This window comes from Chrysemys picta, chromosome 8 (genome assembly GCF_011386835.1).
Source record: "Chrysemys picta bellii isolate R12L10 chromosome 8, ASM1138683v2, whole genome shotgun sequence".
NCBI classification, from domain to species: domain Eukaryota; kingdom Metazoa; phylum Chordata; order Testudines; family Emydidae; genus Chrysemys; species Chrysemys picta.
Window position 1 is genome coordinate 58587285 of NC_088798.1, and position 15468 is coordinate 58602752.

The following is a 15468-nucleotide window of genomic DNA, read 5'->3' on the forward strand; positions in this document are numbered from 1 at the left end:
TAAGAGCAGTGATCTTGGAAATATAAAATTTGGTTTTATGACATGCTTATTACACACTATTTATTATTAATTATTATTTATCATTACAGTATTTTTATTACATTATGAAAATGGCAACACTCTTTCAAGATCTCACTTTCATAGCGTGTATCACTTTGAATAAGTCTGTTATAAGACAAGGCTCCTATGTTTTATCAAGGAGTATCAGATGTGAAACAGCATGAAGGTATTTAAGAAGCCAACTCAAAGAGTTCCTCCTACACAAGCATTCAGGTCTGGAGCAGTCCACGCAAACAATGCACGTTACAACAAAGCTTAAACTTGTTCTTCATAATAATTTTAAAAACAAAACTAGCTACCTGTTTAATTTTAAAACCAGCAAAAAATATCCACCATCCTTTCCATTTCTTATAAGGAGTCTTGAAGTTTAAATCCCCTCAGTGTGATAGATCTGCTTGCTTTGATCTGTTTAGCTCTTGGAAGTCCAGGGGCTCCAGGCTGCTGGCCCCGGGCTGCCTGGGGTCCCTAGGGACAACTCTGTCTGCCATTAGGGAATTTTTTCCTGAGAACCCCCTATAACATTTCACGAACCCCCAGGGTCTTCCCGAACCCCAGTTTGGGAACCACTGATGTAGAGGCTGCCTCCTCTCTTTGGGCTTAAACCTGTGAAGATCTGAGCCCTCACAACATTGACATCAACTGGAGTTAAGGACTTTTGGCATCAATGAGGAGGCACTGGATTCTAATACAGTCCTGATTTGCCTAGGTTAGCCTGTGTCTTGCAAGATGTTAAAAGGACACAATGCAGGAATTACTGGGTGAGGTTCTACAGCCTATGCTATGCAAGAGATCAGACCAGATAATCAGAATGATCCCTTCTGGCCTTAAAATCTATGCATCTAATATTATTACAACCAAAAGTTTTAAAAATCAATTTTCATATGTTGTGCTGTTTGTTTACTTTTTGTATTTCTCAGTTCAGACGATGAGGGTAGATCAGGGGTTCTCAAACTTCATTGTACCGTGACCCCCTTCTGACAGAAAAAATTACTACATGATCCCAGAAGTGGGGACCAAGCCTGAGCCTGCCTGAGCTCTACTGCCCTGGGTGTGTGTGTGGGGGGGCAAAACCTGAGCCTTGCTGCCCCCGGTGGGGAGGCCTGAGCCTCGCCACCCTGGGTGGGGGGGCAAAAACCTGAGTCCCGCTGTCCCAGATGGGGGAGAGGGGGCAAAGCCAAAGCCCCGTCACACTGGGCAGGGGTGGGGGGGGGGTGCCAAAGTCCAGGCCCTGCCACACCAGGTGGGGGGAGCCGAAGCCCAAGGCCTTCAGCCCCAGGCAGGGGGCCTGTACCTGAGCCCCACTGTCCAGGGATTAAGCCCTCAGGCTGTGGCTTTGGCCTAGGTGTTGGGGCTCAGGCTTTGGCTTCAGCGGGTCTAACGCCAGCCCTGGCAACCCCATTAAAATGGGGTTGCGACCCACTTTGGGATCTCAACCCACAGTTTGAGAACCGCTGCACTGGATTATTTGGGTTGACTGCACTGAAAGGCAATGTATGTGCTACATTTTTAAGGGTCTAGAACTGAGAAGTCTTTTCACCTCTCACTACTCTGATTCTATTTTTTTATTCTATTTTCCTGTCATTTAAAGGGATACTATGAAAATTAAAGTAAGTTTTAACAAAAATGAGCTAAAAGTAGTTGCAGGCAGTACATCTACCTCCAATTTCCCCTGTCAGTTTATGAGGTGTTACAATCACAAAGTCCCAATTTTTTTTTCAAAATTTTCTGTGAAGGACTCACACAAACAAGGGAAACTGGCTGACTACCTGGGGTGCAGTAACGCTGACTATAAGCCAAGTGCTGTGAAATGCACAAAGCAAACAAACTGAAGAAACAGGGGAAAATATTTCCCATCTAATCTTATTAAAACAACCGTAGGTAAAATTTGTCAGAGAAATGTGATTTCTAAGATCTTGTTCCTTTAGCTTTGTTTAGAAAGTATTAAGTTATTCAATATATAATGTGTTAACTGTCAGAAATGTAGTTAAAAGGTCTCCTACAGATACTTAATATTTTTTTCTTTTTTTGAGCATCCTTTATTATCTTTCTACTGTCCTTTTGTATCTTCCATCTCTGTCTCTTCTTCTCTCATTCTTCTGTTCCCAGCCTCCAGCTCTTCTGTTGTGCTTCCTGGCTTTCCGAACTGATGTTTTTTGTAGCTTTCCAGTTTAGGCTGCTCTTGCTTGAAACTTTATGTTGCTGGCCTGGTAGTGTTTCCCCACATCTTCTTTCCTTGCACAGCCTGAGTAGTATAGCATCTCTGGTCATCTCAGATATAAATAGCATTCATAACTGCTGCTTTATGTAGTTTAAACTGTGGCTTTTTCCTCACAGCACACCATGGCTTAGCTATTTCAGTGGATGACTGCAGTCTTGGAAATTATGCCCCTTTACAAAGATTCTGCTCATCCGGAAGTGGCTGAGAATTTTAAGATCCCTAATCTAAATGATGCCCTGGTAGGAGGCAGGCTTTAAAAAAAATGTACCAGTTGCCTACTAGAGAGAGGCCTAAACTTACCAGCCAGAAACCAATAGAAAAAACAGGGTGATAGTAAACAGAAAAGTTATCTACAGGAGTAACAGCATCAGTGCCTCTGCTATTGCTTACAACTTTCTGATGGGCAAGAGAAATGTGAAACTGATACGATTGTCTGTTTCAGGACTGCACAAAGTTTGAACAGTAGCGATAAAACCGACAAGGGACATGTTAATTTTACTCTGGCAGAGCAGCAACAGAAGTAGTGGAACAGTCTGTCTGCCTACTAGTTCTAGCAGCTGATGGCAGGTCAGAATTTACTGGCTCTGGAGAGCCCTGTGGACTGGGGTTTGAGACCCCATGGTCCCTGACAGTTGTACACCCCAGGGAAGGAAGCTTTCCTGAGATTTTCAGTTAAAAATCTGCTCTGTCCTTTGACCTCCAGATCATTCAGTAGTTAGAGATGATGGAACAATCAAACATGATTGGGGTGGGGGTTACATTTGCTAGAACTATATTCATCCACAGTTAGTAGTAAATTAACTAAGAAGCTTAATTAGCAAGTTTCATTTATTTCTCGGGTGGCCTGTTAGCTGCATGATGAAATCAAATACTATGGTGATGAGTATGGTATAAGACCATAAATAGAATCGAGTAGATCCACTACTTATTATTAATAATAAAAGGAAAAATATATGTGGGTTTTTTTGACTCAGTATGTTGCATGGTGGACCCCTGACCAATGAGAAGAGAGGAACAAATGAAAAGAAAAAGGAAAGTTGTTCCACTTGTATTATAAGGGAGGGAGGTAACTCGTTAACAAGTTACCATGGGAAGTTTGTCTCCATCTTTCCTTTGGCTGTTAGGGTTTTAAATTCCACTTGCCCCAGGCTGCCTAAATCTCAGCGTCTCCAAAAGCCTGAATAAACGCAAGAGCAAATCCCTGACAAGCGCAGAGAAAACAGTCACAGAAGGGTTTGTCCCGAGGCAGGTGAGCAGCCTGCACTTTGCTCTGCTTCGTCAGCTGGGGGGGACGTCTCTGTAGCAGCAAAGAGCTGGGAGTGCTGATCCAGGTTGAGGGTCAGGCAGGCATCAGCCGATGTGGCAGGTGGACTTTGACAGCCGCCTTTGGGGACGGAGAGAGCGCAGGCCAGGTCTGCAAAGCTGTCGGTGGTGGGCACGTTCGAACAGGTGTGTGTATGCAGATGGGCATTTTGCTGCTCGCTGGGCTTTCTCCAGGTGCTTGTCATCCAGTGGCATCTGGGAAATCAATCGCCATTTCAACCCCTTGCTCCTAGTTCTGGGCTATGGGATGACATGAACTCAGAATAGACTGACACACACACAAGTGTGTGCTCTAGAAGGCTGCTCAGTCCAGCATTTTATACTTCATGTGGTGTGGAGGGTGTGTGTGTGTGTGTGTGTGTGTGTCAAGTCAAGATCACACTGGTGCGAATTGTGAGTGTTGACCCTTAGAATAGCACAGAACAGTTTTGGCAAAGGTGTGGGGGAGGGGAAGAGATTGTAGCTTTTTGTGTGGGAAGGGGGAGAGGGTTTATTAGAATGAATTGGTGTCAGCCCCTGGTACCATATGCCCCTGGTGGCTGCACAAAGGAATAAAGAGCTGAGCATGTCTTAGCCTTTATAATGGGTTAGATAAAACCCCCTCCTCTGAGCACCCCTGAAATCCAGATTTGGATCCAGGTTTTGTGGCTAGGGACCATTTCTTTGGCATTAGCTATAATAGAGCTGTGGGTGTCTCCAAGTGCTCCATTCTCTAGGAATGTTCTTACTATTACCTGACTCTCTGGATGTGGGGACTGATAACATTGCAAAGCGAGTGCTGTTGGTGAGTTCATTGCCCACTCTATGGCATCCGTGCAGTTTGGTTGATCAGGACTTTTGCTGTTCCACCAGGTATTAAAGGGGGCAAGTGGCCAAGGGCAGACTAAAATGGTGGTGCCTTCAAATTGCTCCCAGGGCCAGTGGTGCTGCTGGCAAACAAACTCCTGCAGTGGGATTCTATTTTAGGCCAGGTTGTAGGTCCTGGATCGTGCCTTAGAATCATAGAATATCAGGGTTGGATGGGACCTCCGGAGGTCAACTAGTCCAACCCCCTGCTCAAAGCAGGCCCAATCCCCAGACAGATTTTTGCCCCAGATCCCTAAATGGCCCCCTCAAGGACTGAGCTCACAACCCTGGGTTTAGTAGGCCAATGCTCAAACCACTGAGGTATCTGTCCCTTCATCTTCCCTGAGGTCAGGTAGCTGGTCAGGACTATACAGTGTCTGAGGGGAAGGCTCTCTGAAGACCCCTCTGCAATATCTTCCCACCCCTGAAACATACTTGCTATTTTGGGGTTGTGGGAAACATATTGCCCAAGTTACTTGCACTTGCAAGGCTGGCTTGTCTACCTCTCCTCCCAGCACAAGTTTCACCCATCAAGACTTGAAAAATGTGTCAGACACCTACTAGCAATAGGACTAATTCTAGTAGCTGAAAGTGTTCCTATCAGCAAGAGGGATGGGGTTCTACCAGCCAGGCTGAGGGACAATGCCCTGGTGAGAAGCCCAGCCTTCCTGCCAGCTGCTGAGGATGCTGGGGTTTCTCCCAGATCCTGTCACCAGGTCCTTCCTTGAGCTCCCTCTTTTGTATCATCTATGGCTAATAGATATCTAATACATTTGAAACCACACTCCTCCAGCTGCTGAAAGGCAGAGGGATCTTCCTGTCTCTTTATCCTGAAAAGTTTTGGCTGCTGTGAGGCAGGGGTTCAGCTACTCTACATTTTCCACTTGTATTTATTTTTTTCTCATTCTACAAGACTAACTGCGGTGCCTGCTTTTGCTGCTCTTCATAGTTTTCTGAGCCATCTTGAGGAGCAGCACTGTGTTTTGACAGTTTCACTGCAGCCCACTGGGTTGTGAGTGACTGATCAATCTTGTTAATTTCTGCTTAGGGAAAGCTATGAGTAGCAAGAGAGTCCCTCTGGCTGGCTGCAGACTCAGGAAGACAGCTCTGCATTAGCTCATATTTGGAAGGTTCTCTTTGCAACTGGAAAGGCGAGAAACATTGGGTTTTTTTTAAAATGGAAAATTAAATTCTGCAAAAATTGTTGTTTTAGGCCATCTCACTTGCCAGGAAAAGCTTCCAACTTGTCACTGGTGAGCGGACAAGTAGATTTTCCATGCCCCTGGACATTGGCATCTTGCAGGGAGTCAAAGGGACATGAACTAACAACAAAGCTGATCGGTATTATGGCATTGGAAACATGGCAATGCACTTTGCAGGCTGACTTTGAGGTAGTTTAGATTTCATGCCCTGGGATTTATCCCTTTGTTTACAGGAAGCTACAAAACTACGAAAAACTAAATCAAGGAGGAGGAGCTTCACAGCAAGACCCAGATGGACCCTTGGGTGCCCCCGGGGCAGCCCCAACCAAGAGGGAGGCATGTAGCCCGGATGGAGGGCCAGGACAGGTGGCCATGGGGAGAAGGCTACCACAGACCTCGACCCCAGTCTAGGCATAATGGTGAGAGGTATTACCACCACCAACAGGACCTCAGAACAGGGCCTCAACTGTGGCCAGACCCATGGATGGAGTACCACCACCCCAGCTATCCTGGCAGGCCAGAGGACCAGATCAGACCAGACTCCAGAGCAGAGTATTATGAAAGCAGTTATCTCACTAGACCATATTCAAGGTAAGGTTTGAATAAAATTAAGTAACCATATGGATCAAACTGTCCTTTGTGGGTGCTTATCCCTCCACATTCTTCTAAATAGCCAGTTATTAAAACAGGAGCTGCAGTGGCTGCTTTATTTAGGGCTGTGTAACAGTTCCCATTCTAATCCCCTCTTTATGGTCATGCATAACTTTCTAAAACTTTCACTTTTGGGACTGAAATTTTCCAGGCTTGACCTCTATCCATCAGTGAATTTCGTTTGAAAATTAGAACAAATATAATTCAGCTCTTTTGAGTGCTAGGAAAGTGATAAAAATATAAAGAACAATGTAACACAAATTATTGCAGCTGTGTTAACTCTGCTGCAGAAACAGTCAAGGCAGGAAGGATAAAATGTGGGATGGACACATCCTTTATTGAGAAGAAGTGGCTTTGAATGTCCTGGCAGATACAGATTTTGATTTGACCGAGATATGGACCTTTGAAAATTGCATGTTGTACCTGCGAAGTCCACTTTGCAGTGGGTTTTTCATGAAGCTTGTGAAATGCTCTGCTAAGGGGTGTGAGTGAACTGTAAGGGGTTGAGGGAGAGCTCTGGGCACTTTTAGAATTCAGCAGACAGGACCAGGCAAAAAAGCCTCCCGCCGCCCCTGCCCCCCGTGGGGAGCGCGGCAGGGGAGGGCGCCGAGCCGGGCCGCGGGCCCGCTCTCCCCGACTGGCCAGAGTGCCGGGGGGAGGGCGGCGAGCCCAGCTGGGGCTCCGCTCTCCCCGGCAGCCAGAGCGCTGGGAGGAGGGCGGAGAGCCCGGCTGGGGCTCCGCCCTCCCCAGCGGCCAGAGCACCAGGGGGAGGGCGGCGAGCCCGGCCGGGGCTCCGCTCTCCCCGGCAGCCAGAGCGCCGGGAGGAGGGCGGAGAGCCCGGCCGGGGCTCCGCCCTCCCCAGCGGCCAGAGCACCGGGGGGAGGGCGGCGAGCCCGGCCGGGGCTCCGCCCTCCCCAGCGGCCAGAGCACCGGGGGGAGGGCGGCGAGCCCGGCCGGGGCTCCGCTCTCCCCGGCAGCCAGAGCGCCGGGAGGAGGGCAGAGAGCCCGGCCGGAGCTCCGCTCTCCCCGGCGGCAAGCCCAGCCGGGGCTCCGCTCTCCCCGGCGGCCAGAGCACCGGGGGGAGGGTGGAGAGCCCGGCCGGGGCTCCGCTCTCCCAGCCAGAGCGCCGAGAGGAGGGCGGAGAGCCCGGCTGGGGCTCCGCTCTCCCTGGCGGCCAGAGAGCCAGGCCGGCGCTCCGCTCTCCCTGGCGGCCAGAGTGCCGGGGGGAGGGCGGTGAGCCCGCCGCGGCTCTGCTCTCCCTGGCGGCAAGCCCGGCCGGGGCTCTGCTCTCCCCGGCGGCCGGAGCGCCGTGGGGAGGGCGGCGAGCCCAGTCGCGGCCCACTCTCGGGCCAGAGCGCCGCGCTGCCCCCCTCCAGGTGCCGCCCCAAGCACATGCTTGGTGGGCTGGTGCCTGGAGCCGGCCCTGTCAGCAGAGAAGGGGGCCCTACTGGGAAGCCCCTTAGGAGCATGGCAACTTCAAATTTTTGCAGGAAAGAGGTTCTTTTCTCCAAATCTCCTAAACTGCTCATGAGGGTGGGTCCCTCCAGCAGAGCTCCTAGGGATATTCCAGAGGTGTCCAGCCAAACGATTCCAGAATTCCACCAAAGCTGGCAGGGCTCCAGTGGCCTGGAGGGCGACACTCCTCTGTTAAGAACAGGAGGCGACGGGAATCTGACCCCCAAACCTCCTGCTCTTGCTCCGTGCTTCAGAATGCTCACCCTAACCTCTGACATTAACAATAGCCCTGACTGTGACACTGCAGCTGATTATAGGGCTGATGAGACCCTGGCATTTATTTCATTGACCTCGTTTCACAACCGAGTCCCAAAGATCTCAGACTGGGATGGAATCCTAACCCGGCATTTCATTCCACACCTGATTCCTTGGCCTTTCACCTTGGAACTGATCCTGGATGGAATCTGGTGTCCTGACCCTAGTTCTAGTTCTGATGCAGGACTTGTCTCCTGATCCTCTGTTTGGATCTGGATCTGAGGGCATGGGAGCTGCCCAGTGCCAATATAGTTCTGATGGGGATTCCTTTCTTTTGCTCTCCTTTTGATTCTCCGCCCTCTCTGTTTTGTATATTTGGGATTCATTTCAGGCAAGGCTATGAGGACCCCTACTGGAGCTACCCATCGCCAAGCTCTGGGGAAGACTACGCTTACAGAGGTTATCACAGACCCTCCCAAGTACTGCAGCATGAGAGAGGTACTGTATGTTCCTCTAGGAAATGAAAACTACTTTGCTTGCTGTTTCTTGCTGGCCTGGCCAGTCTATTAGTCTGTTGTGTTGGCAATTCCTGACCATTCTTTTAGCATTAGGCCTGTATGATGCGTCCCTTCTCTGACATACATATGTCTCTATGTCATGGTGCCCAACCCTCTTAGAGGAGGAGAGCTGGTTGTTGCCTCCTCCAGAACCAGCTACTCACCTTTTCTTGATTGGATGGGCTTTCCAAAGAGCATCTCAAGGTGTTCTCCTCCTCCTGAGGAGCTGAATTCATTGCCTCCGTTCTCAGCCCTTGAATCCTGATCTCATGATGTGAGCACTGACTTGGGTTTGCATCTCTGAGAGACAGCTACAGCAGTGACATACAGGAGCATTTGAGTGCCATGTAGCCGGTGAAGCACCAAGTCGTTACTGGTCCCAGACAGTGTAGGATAATGCTGATTTCGCTGCATGATCAGAGCTAGCAGCCTAATGACATTTCTGGGCTAAAGGAAATGTGAAGGAAGGGATGTCTGTTACTGTGCATGTAATTTATAGGTGTGTATTGTACGTACACAAACACACACACAAATATATATATCATTGTACTAACTAGGCAGAATAATTTGGAAGCAATGGAGTGCAAATGACAAATCCTGACTCAATGTTGTCCCTTTTAAAACTTCGTTAATACTAATTGCACTAAAGAAAAATACTAGATCTTTATGGTGGTTTTCTCTGAGTGTGCAGATCCAAGGCACGAAGATCTTTATGGCAGGCACATGAATTACTGGGATCAGAACTACTACAGAGACTCCCATCATGACCAGGATACCAGCCCATTTGGGCAGAACGATGTGGCACAATACCGGTAAGGGTGATTAGAATGGGAAGGGAAGAACCTAATGTCTGTGCATGAGCTTTGCAGGCAGGTTTCCAACTTCCCCCTTCAAAACCTAAGCAATAACACGTGATAGATGGGAGTGCGCGGTTATGCTGTTATCCCAGATGCACTGGGATGGAATGTCTCTAGTAGCTACGTGCCAGTGGGACCCCATGCTGCACACTCTGTTGTGGTTTGCCTAGTGAGTTGTGACCCAAGCAAGTTATGTGACCCAAGTCTCAGTTATGCAACCGGCGGCTCCATTGGCCCAAGCTGTTTTGTGTTACTGTGCATACACGGTGCCCGCTGGCTCTCCTGCAGCTTCCCATGGTGTCACCATTAGATCACTCTTGAAATAGCCTCTTGGGTCAGTTTCAAGGACGTCCTCTACTGTGTTTCAAACCTGGTGCAGCCGGGGTTCCCACAGCATCACTCTGTCAGTGTGCATGGCCCGGCCCTGCTCAGTCACGTGCTCTGCGGAGCTGATTAGAGCTTTGGGCAGTACTAGCCACATCCCCACCCTGAGCTTCCTAAGACACAGGCAGTGGGATTATGATGTGTGCATGTGGCAGGGGAGAAAGGGTTCCCTGTGCCTTATCTATGCTTAGCGTCGGGCTAGCCATCCTAGCGCTTCTAGGGCCTGATCCGGTCCCCACTGAAAGACTCCCATTGACTTTAAAAGGCTTTGGATCAGGCCTCTAGATTAAAAACTGTACTGGGCAGAGACTGTGTCTGTCCAGCACCAGATACACTGACCCCACGCAGGAAACAATGATGACAGTGAATTGCGTTTCAGTGGCTTGGCCTGTGTGATTGCAGCCAGAAGAGGGCTGATGCTGAGGGCCAGATTTTAAAAAGCTCTTAAGGCACCTAATGGTGCAGACAATCCCACTAGGTGCCGATCTGGCTCATTAGGGGCCTAAATACCTTTAAAATCTGGCCCTTAGTACTCAGTACACAGCTCTTCATCTTGGCAGGATGCAGCCAGAATCCGTGCCATTGGACTGCAAAACTACAGCTCTGTCCCTTTCTGCAGGAGACTGTCTGTTCTAGCAAGCCGGTTCTGTGTATTCTCATTTCCCTTGAATAAAGAGAGGGAGTCTTCACCCCCATCTGGCAGCAGCACACGTGCCACTGGCTTTTCACCTAGGAAAGTCATCAGTACTGGAACTTGATGAGCACATCTGCAGTGGGTTCTGTGGACGGCTCATGGCACATCTGCCCTCATGTTGGGTTGGCATTCTGTTCCCTCCCACAGCTCAAAGAGCTACAGCACCTATGAGGAGAAGTACATCTCTACTCCCAGGCAGGAACAGATTGGGGAGGAAGCCCGGGGGAACTGCGTGGAGGATGCCAGCTTCCAGCCATATGAGGTAACTACAGAGAGACAGATGAGTCGGAGATCTGAGGTTCTTCTGGAGATTTTGGAGAGTGTCTGTCAGCCCATCTGTTTGGGAGTGTTGCATAGTTGTTAGAACAGGGACCAGGCAGTCAGGAGGGCTGAGTTCTATCCCTGGATCTACCACCAACTCTCTGTGTGACCTTGAGCAAATGTCTTCACCTCCCATTGCCTCAATTTCCCAGTTTGCAAAATGGGGGTAGTGTTACTTCCCCACCTTCCAGCGTTGATACATTACTGTTTGCAGAGTGCTTTGAGAGCCTCACCTGGAAACAAGATGGAAGGGCTATTAGTATCATTATCACAAAGTCTCCTTCTGTAGGGCTGTCAGTTGCACACCCCATGGCATCTAGAGGCAGGGCCCACCCTTGCTGCACCTAGAACTGGCCCAAAGACTGGTCTTGGTGGATTTCTCCACCCTCTGTTATTCTAGGACCTCTATTTTCGTCCATTCCCTCCCCACACCAGGGGACTGTCCAGCAGCACGGTTACTTGCTCCCAGAAGAGGTGGTGACAGCTGCCTATGACAGACACTGCTTATTTCCACTAGTGACAGGAGACTCTGTCTGAGTGACTGCATTTTGCAAATGATCAAATGACAAAACATATCTAGAAAATGCTCATTTGCTTCCTGAGGAGCAGGTGACAGCCATATGGGGTGTCTGTGTCAGATTGGTGAGAGGTAGTAGGCTAGTGGGTGAGCTGATGTCAACTGGTATAGCTCCACTGAAGTCAATGGAGCTATGCGGATTTACACCAACGGAGGATCTGAATCATATGGATCAAAACCGCCGGGAACAAGCAAAGCGTGACTAAAAGAGTTTTAGACCTTAAAGTGCTTGAGATCATCTGAGGGGAGGCGCTGCTGTACCATGCTCATCAGTGGGGGCGATGTCTGTCCCCCTGTGCCAGATCCGCAGAGGACACAAGCCGGTTACAGCTCTTAGCTTGAGACTAAGCAGTTTAGCTCAAGCTGGAGAGACCCTCGTTGTTCATTCTGCAGGCGCTGGTCCAGTACCAGCGCTGGCCAACCTGGGCACCGTCACACTGTATAGGTGCAACATGTGTTTGTTGTGTTATGGCTCCATTTCCACACAAAGCAACTCTCACCCCTCTTGCCAGTCTCTCCTCCCACCTTCCCAGTCTGGCTCCCTCAGGCTGCTATTTTCTCTGCTTCCCTTTCCCCATGGCTCCTGTGGCTTCTCTTTTCCCTCAGCTCCCCGCCCCACGTGAGCTCAGCCGGCTCGTGCAGTACAAGGAATCTGGCCTCAGCTCCAGCAGCTATGAACTCAGTCAGTACATGTGCGACTCTCCCAATCAGTACCACCCAGATCCTTCAGAGACCTGGAGTCCAGTTCAAACAGGTGGGTGTGAGGTGAGGGCACCAGGCGTCCGGGGGCGGGGGCAGGCACATGTAGACGCTCTCATGGTGGGGACAGTGGGCTGTATGAGAATATGGCTGTTGCCCTCACATATGAGCCTGTAAAGCATCATGGGAAGTTCCGAATGGCCATTACTGATGCTTAGGGCCAGATTTTAAAAAGCTTTTAAGGCACCTAATGGTGCAGAAAATCGCACTTGGAAAGCAGCATGTGGGAAGTACAGGGGGATGCTGGGCATCGCCCAGCAGTACTGTAGGGTATGTCCATATAACCCAGTGTTAGATTTGGTAGGGACTTCAGTCAGCTCAGAGAAGGGCTGTTTCCCTGAATTCTGCCTGGCACAGTTTTTGGGGCCTTGGCCCCCGTACCAGCTGGCAAAGAAAGCTTGGTGCTGCCCGGAAGCGTGTCAGGTGCTGTCCCTAGGGCTTTCCCCCAATAACAAAGCTTGCTGAGTGGCTGTGAAAGGGCTGGCTCTGACCTCTGTGTGCATTTGTTGCTGTTTAGAGGAAGTCTTGCTGTCCACTCCGCACCACGTTGCACCCCAGAAGTATTCCCTCCCTCACGTGCCAGTGTGCTTTGGAGCAGGAGGCCAGCTGGTCCGAGTGTGCCCTAACTCCCCGGCTGATGGGCAGCCTGCCCTCATTGAAATGCACAGCCTGGAGGTAACCAACCACCCAGCCACCTGCAACTGAGAGCTGCCATCCCATCCCACCTGCACTGCCCCATAACCCCTTTGTATCCTCCTATCTCCCGCCTCCACTGCCCCATTATCTCATGTACCCTCCCATAACCCTTTGTACCCTCCCATCCCCCGCCCGCACTGCCCCTGTAACCTCTCATACTTTTCCATCCCCTGCCCACACTGCCCCGTAACCCTTTGTACCCTCCCATCCCCTGCCCGCACTGCCCCTTTAACCCTGAGGCATCTGAGTTTTGGCTGTCTCTCCATTTCCCTGAGCAGTGCCAGCTCCCTTCCCACCCACGTCTCACTGTTGCAAATAGTGCTATGGTAAAGTGCAGCAGGATCTACACCAGGGGTCAGCAACCTTTCGGAAGTGGTGTGCCAAGTCTTCATTTATTCATTCTAATTTAAGGTTTCACGTGCCAGTAATACATCTTAACGTTTTTAGAAGGTCTCTTTCTATAAGTCTATAATATATAACTAAACTATTGTTGTATGTAAAGTAAATAAGGTTTTTAAAATGTTTAAGAAGCTTCATTTAAAATTAAATTAAAATGCAGAGCCCCCCGGACCAGTGGCCAGGACCCGGGCAGTGTGAGTGCCACTGAAAATCAGCTCACGTGCCACCTTCGGCACATGTGCCATAGGTTGCCTACCCCTGATCTACACAGACCAGTTAAGGAACAACATGTTAGTGCGCTTTAGAAATCAAACCCCCATCCCCACCCCATGGAGACATGCCCTTAGGAACTAGCCACACCTTAAGGTGACTAAGTCTTTAGGGTTGAGCAGTGTCCTTAACCTGGGCTCAAGAGGACATCGTGTGCACCTTCACAGCGGGCTGCATGTTTTGCCGGCATGCTCTGCCATCGTTAAATGGAATAACCCAAAGCTGTGGTTGAACTCTGCTTTGGAGCCCTTGGCCATAGCACAGACAGAGGGATCTCACACAGGAGTAGGGCTATTCTGGTTCTCACAACTCTCTTCTTAGGAGACAATTTGAGGAAGCATGGTCTGGTGGGCACTAGCATGGGACTTGTGAGACCTGGGCTCAAGTCCCTGCTCTGCCACAGACTTCCTGTGTGACCCTGGGCAAGTCCCCTGTGCCTCAGTTCCTCATCTGTGCTGGGGGGTAATAACCCTGCCCTGCCTCCCAGGAGTGGTGGGAGGATAAATACATTAAAGATAGCAGCGATGGGAGCCATATAAGCACCTTAGATAGATTGTGTTCCACAGCATCTGCCCCTCTTTTCCCCTCTGAGCTGGTGCCTTCTCCCTCTCAAAGGACTGCAATTATAGGAGCCAGATCCCATCGTAAAAGGCAATTGCTTCTTATAGTCGTGTGGATCAAGGTGGTAAACACGTCAGTGCATATGCTCCGAGATAACACGTATGCCCAAAGATGGCTTTGAGAAAAGCATCCCCAGTACTAGTAAAGCCTTTGCCAAAGCACTTTAACTTTCAGACAGGGCCTTGGTCACAGTCTCTGCTCTTGCCTCCTAGGTAATCCTTCATGACACCAAAGAGCAGGAGGAGATGCGAGCCTTCCCAGGGCCTCTGGTCAGGTACAATGCCATTGGAGGTGTACAGTAAACCATGTCCCCTATCAGCATTCCTTTCTTTCCCAGCATTCAGCTTCTCTTCAGGCTGCTACACACACAGCTTGACCATTAAAGGAGGATATGGTCACCTGGAATTAGAGATGAGCCCAAGCATGTAATTTGGATTCATGTTTCAAAGTCCCCAAAGCCTCAGGGTGTTCAGGCCCAGGGTTTTGACTAGGCCCTTTGTAAAGATAAGGACCATCGGCGAAGTCCAGGTCCAGATCCAGATCCAGATCCAGAAATGTGCGTGTGGTTGGTTGGATCTGTGGGTTTGCTCTATTGGGAATGCTCAGAGAACATTGTTTGACTGTTATTTCGTAACCAAGTCCAGGGAAACCCGGGTTGTAAGAAGGGCTTGTGGGACATCCACGATCTTTGTACAACCAGTGGTTTGGATGAGCAGGTGTTTCAGTTCTCTCATGCTCTGCAGAACTGAAGCCTGATGTTGTGCTCCTTGGGAGCTGAGCTTCAGTAAGTGTAGACCTGGGGAACATCTTCCCTCAACCCATCATTGTTCAATCAGGTTTGCTCTGCATCACATTGCTTATACTGAAATGCCGTTCAGTCACTCATGAGAAAAGCTGAGAGATAAAACAGAAGAAGAGCAATGAAATTACAAAAAGCACTGAGCAAGCACAGAGGCTGGATGGAAGTCTGAGGACCAGAGGTTAATAGCACAGTGGAAGGAGACAATATTAGTGGAGTGGCATTGTAGGTGCTAGAGCCCAATCAGCTGTGATGTTCTCTGCAGATAGATTGATCTGGATCAGGTTAAAAATGTCACAGGTACACAAAGAAGGGATTTCGGATACATTCTAAACCTTTGTGGCTTGGCCATCTGCAAAATGGGAATCGTAATAACCAGCCTTATTACATGTTTTGGCTGACGGATGCATAGTGGTGTTATTGATATGCATGTGAACATCTCTGATTTTCTACCTCTCCTTGAATAATTTTCTGGAGTCCTCCACATAACTCACAGAGTTCTGGGAATCCTCCCTTATGCTGTT

General features: G+C 49.6%; 1 protein-coding gene across 6 annotated transcripts in view; it reads left to right on the plus strand.

The window, feature by feature from the left end:
* Window positions 1-15468, plus strand: part of SEC16B (SEC16 homolog B, endoplasmic reticulum export factor) — a 46126-nt gene that overhangs the window by 922 nt on the left and 29736 nt on the right. For 5 of the 6 annotated variants that reach the window (XM_065554540.1, XM_065554543.1, XM_065554545.1 and 2 more), the window contains exons 2-8: window positions 5883-6240; window positions 8402-8508; window positions 9259-9379; window positions 10650-10764; window positions 12007-12154; window positions 12677-12834; window positions 14358-14419. In XM_065554540.1, coding sequence (XP_065410612.1) covers window positions 5942-6240; window positions 8402-8508; window positions 9259-9379; window positions 10650-10764; window positions 12007-12154; window positions 12677-12834; window positions 14358-14419 — 1010 coding nt within the window. In that variant the 5' untranslated portion in view covers window positions 5883-5941. Of the gene's footprint in view, window positions 1-5882; window positions 6241-8401; window positions 8509-9251; window positions 9380-10649; window positions 10765-12006; window positions 12155-12676; window positions 12835-14357; window positions 14420-15468 lie in introns of those variants that run through there. The other variant, XM_042851228.2, reaches the window with a different exon arrangement.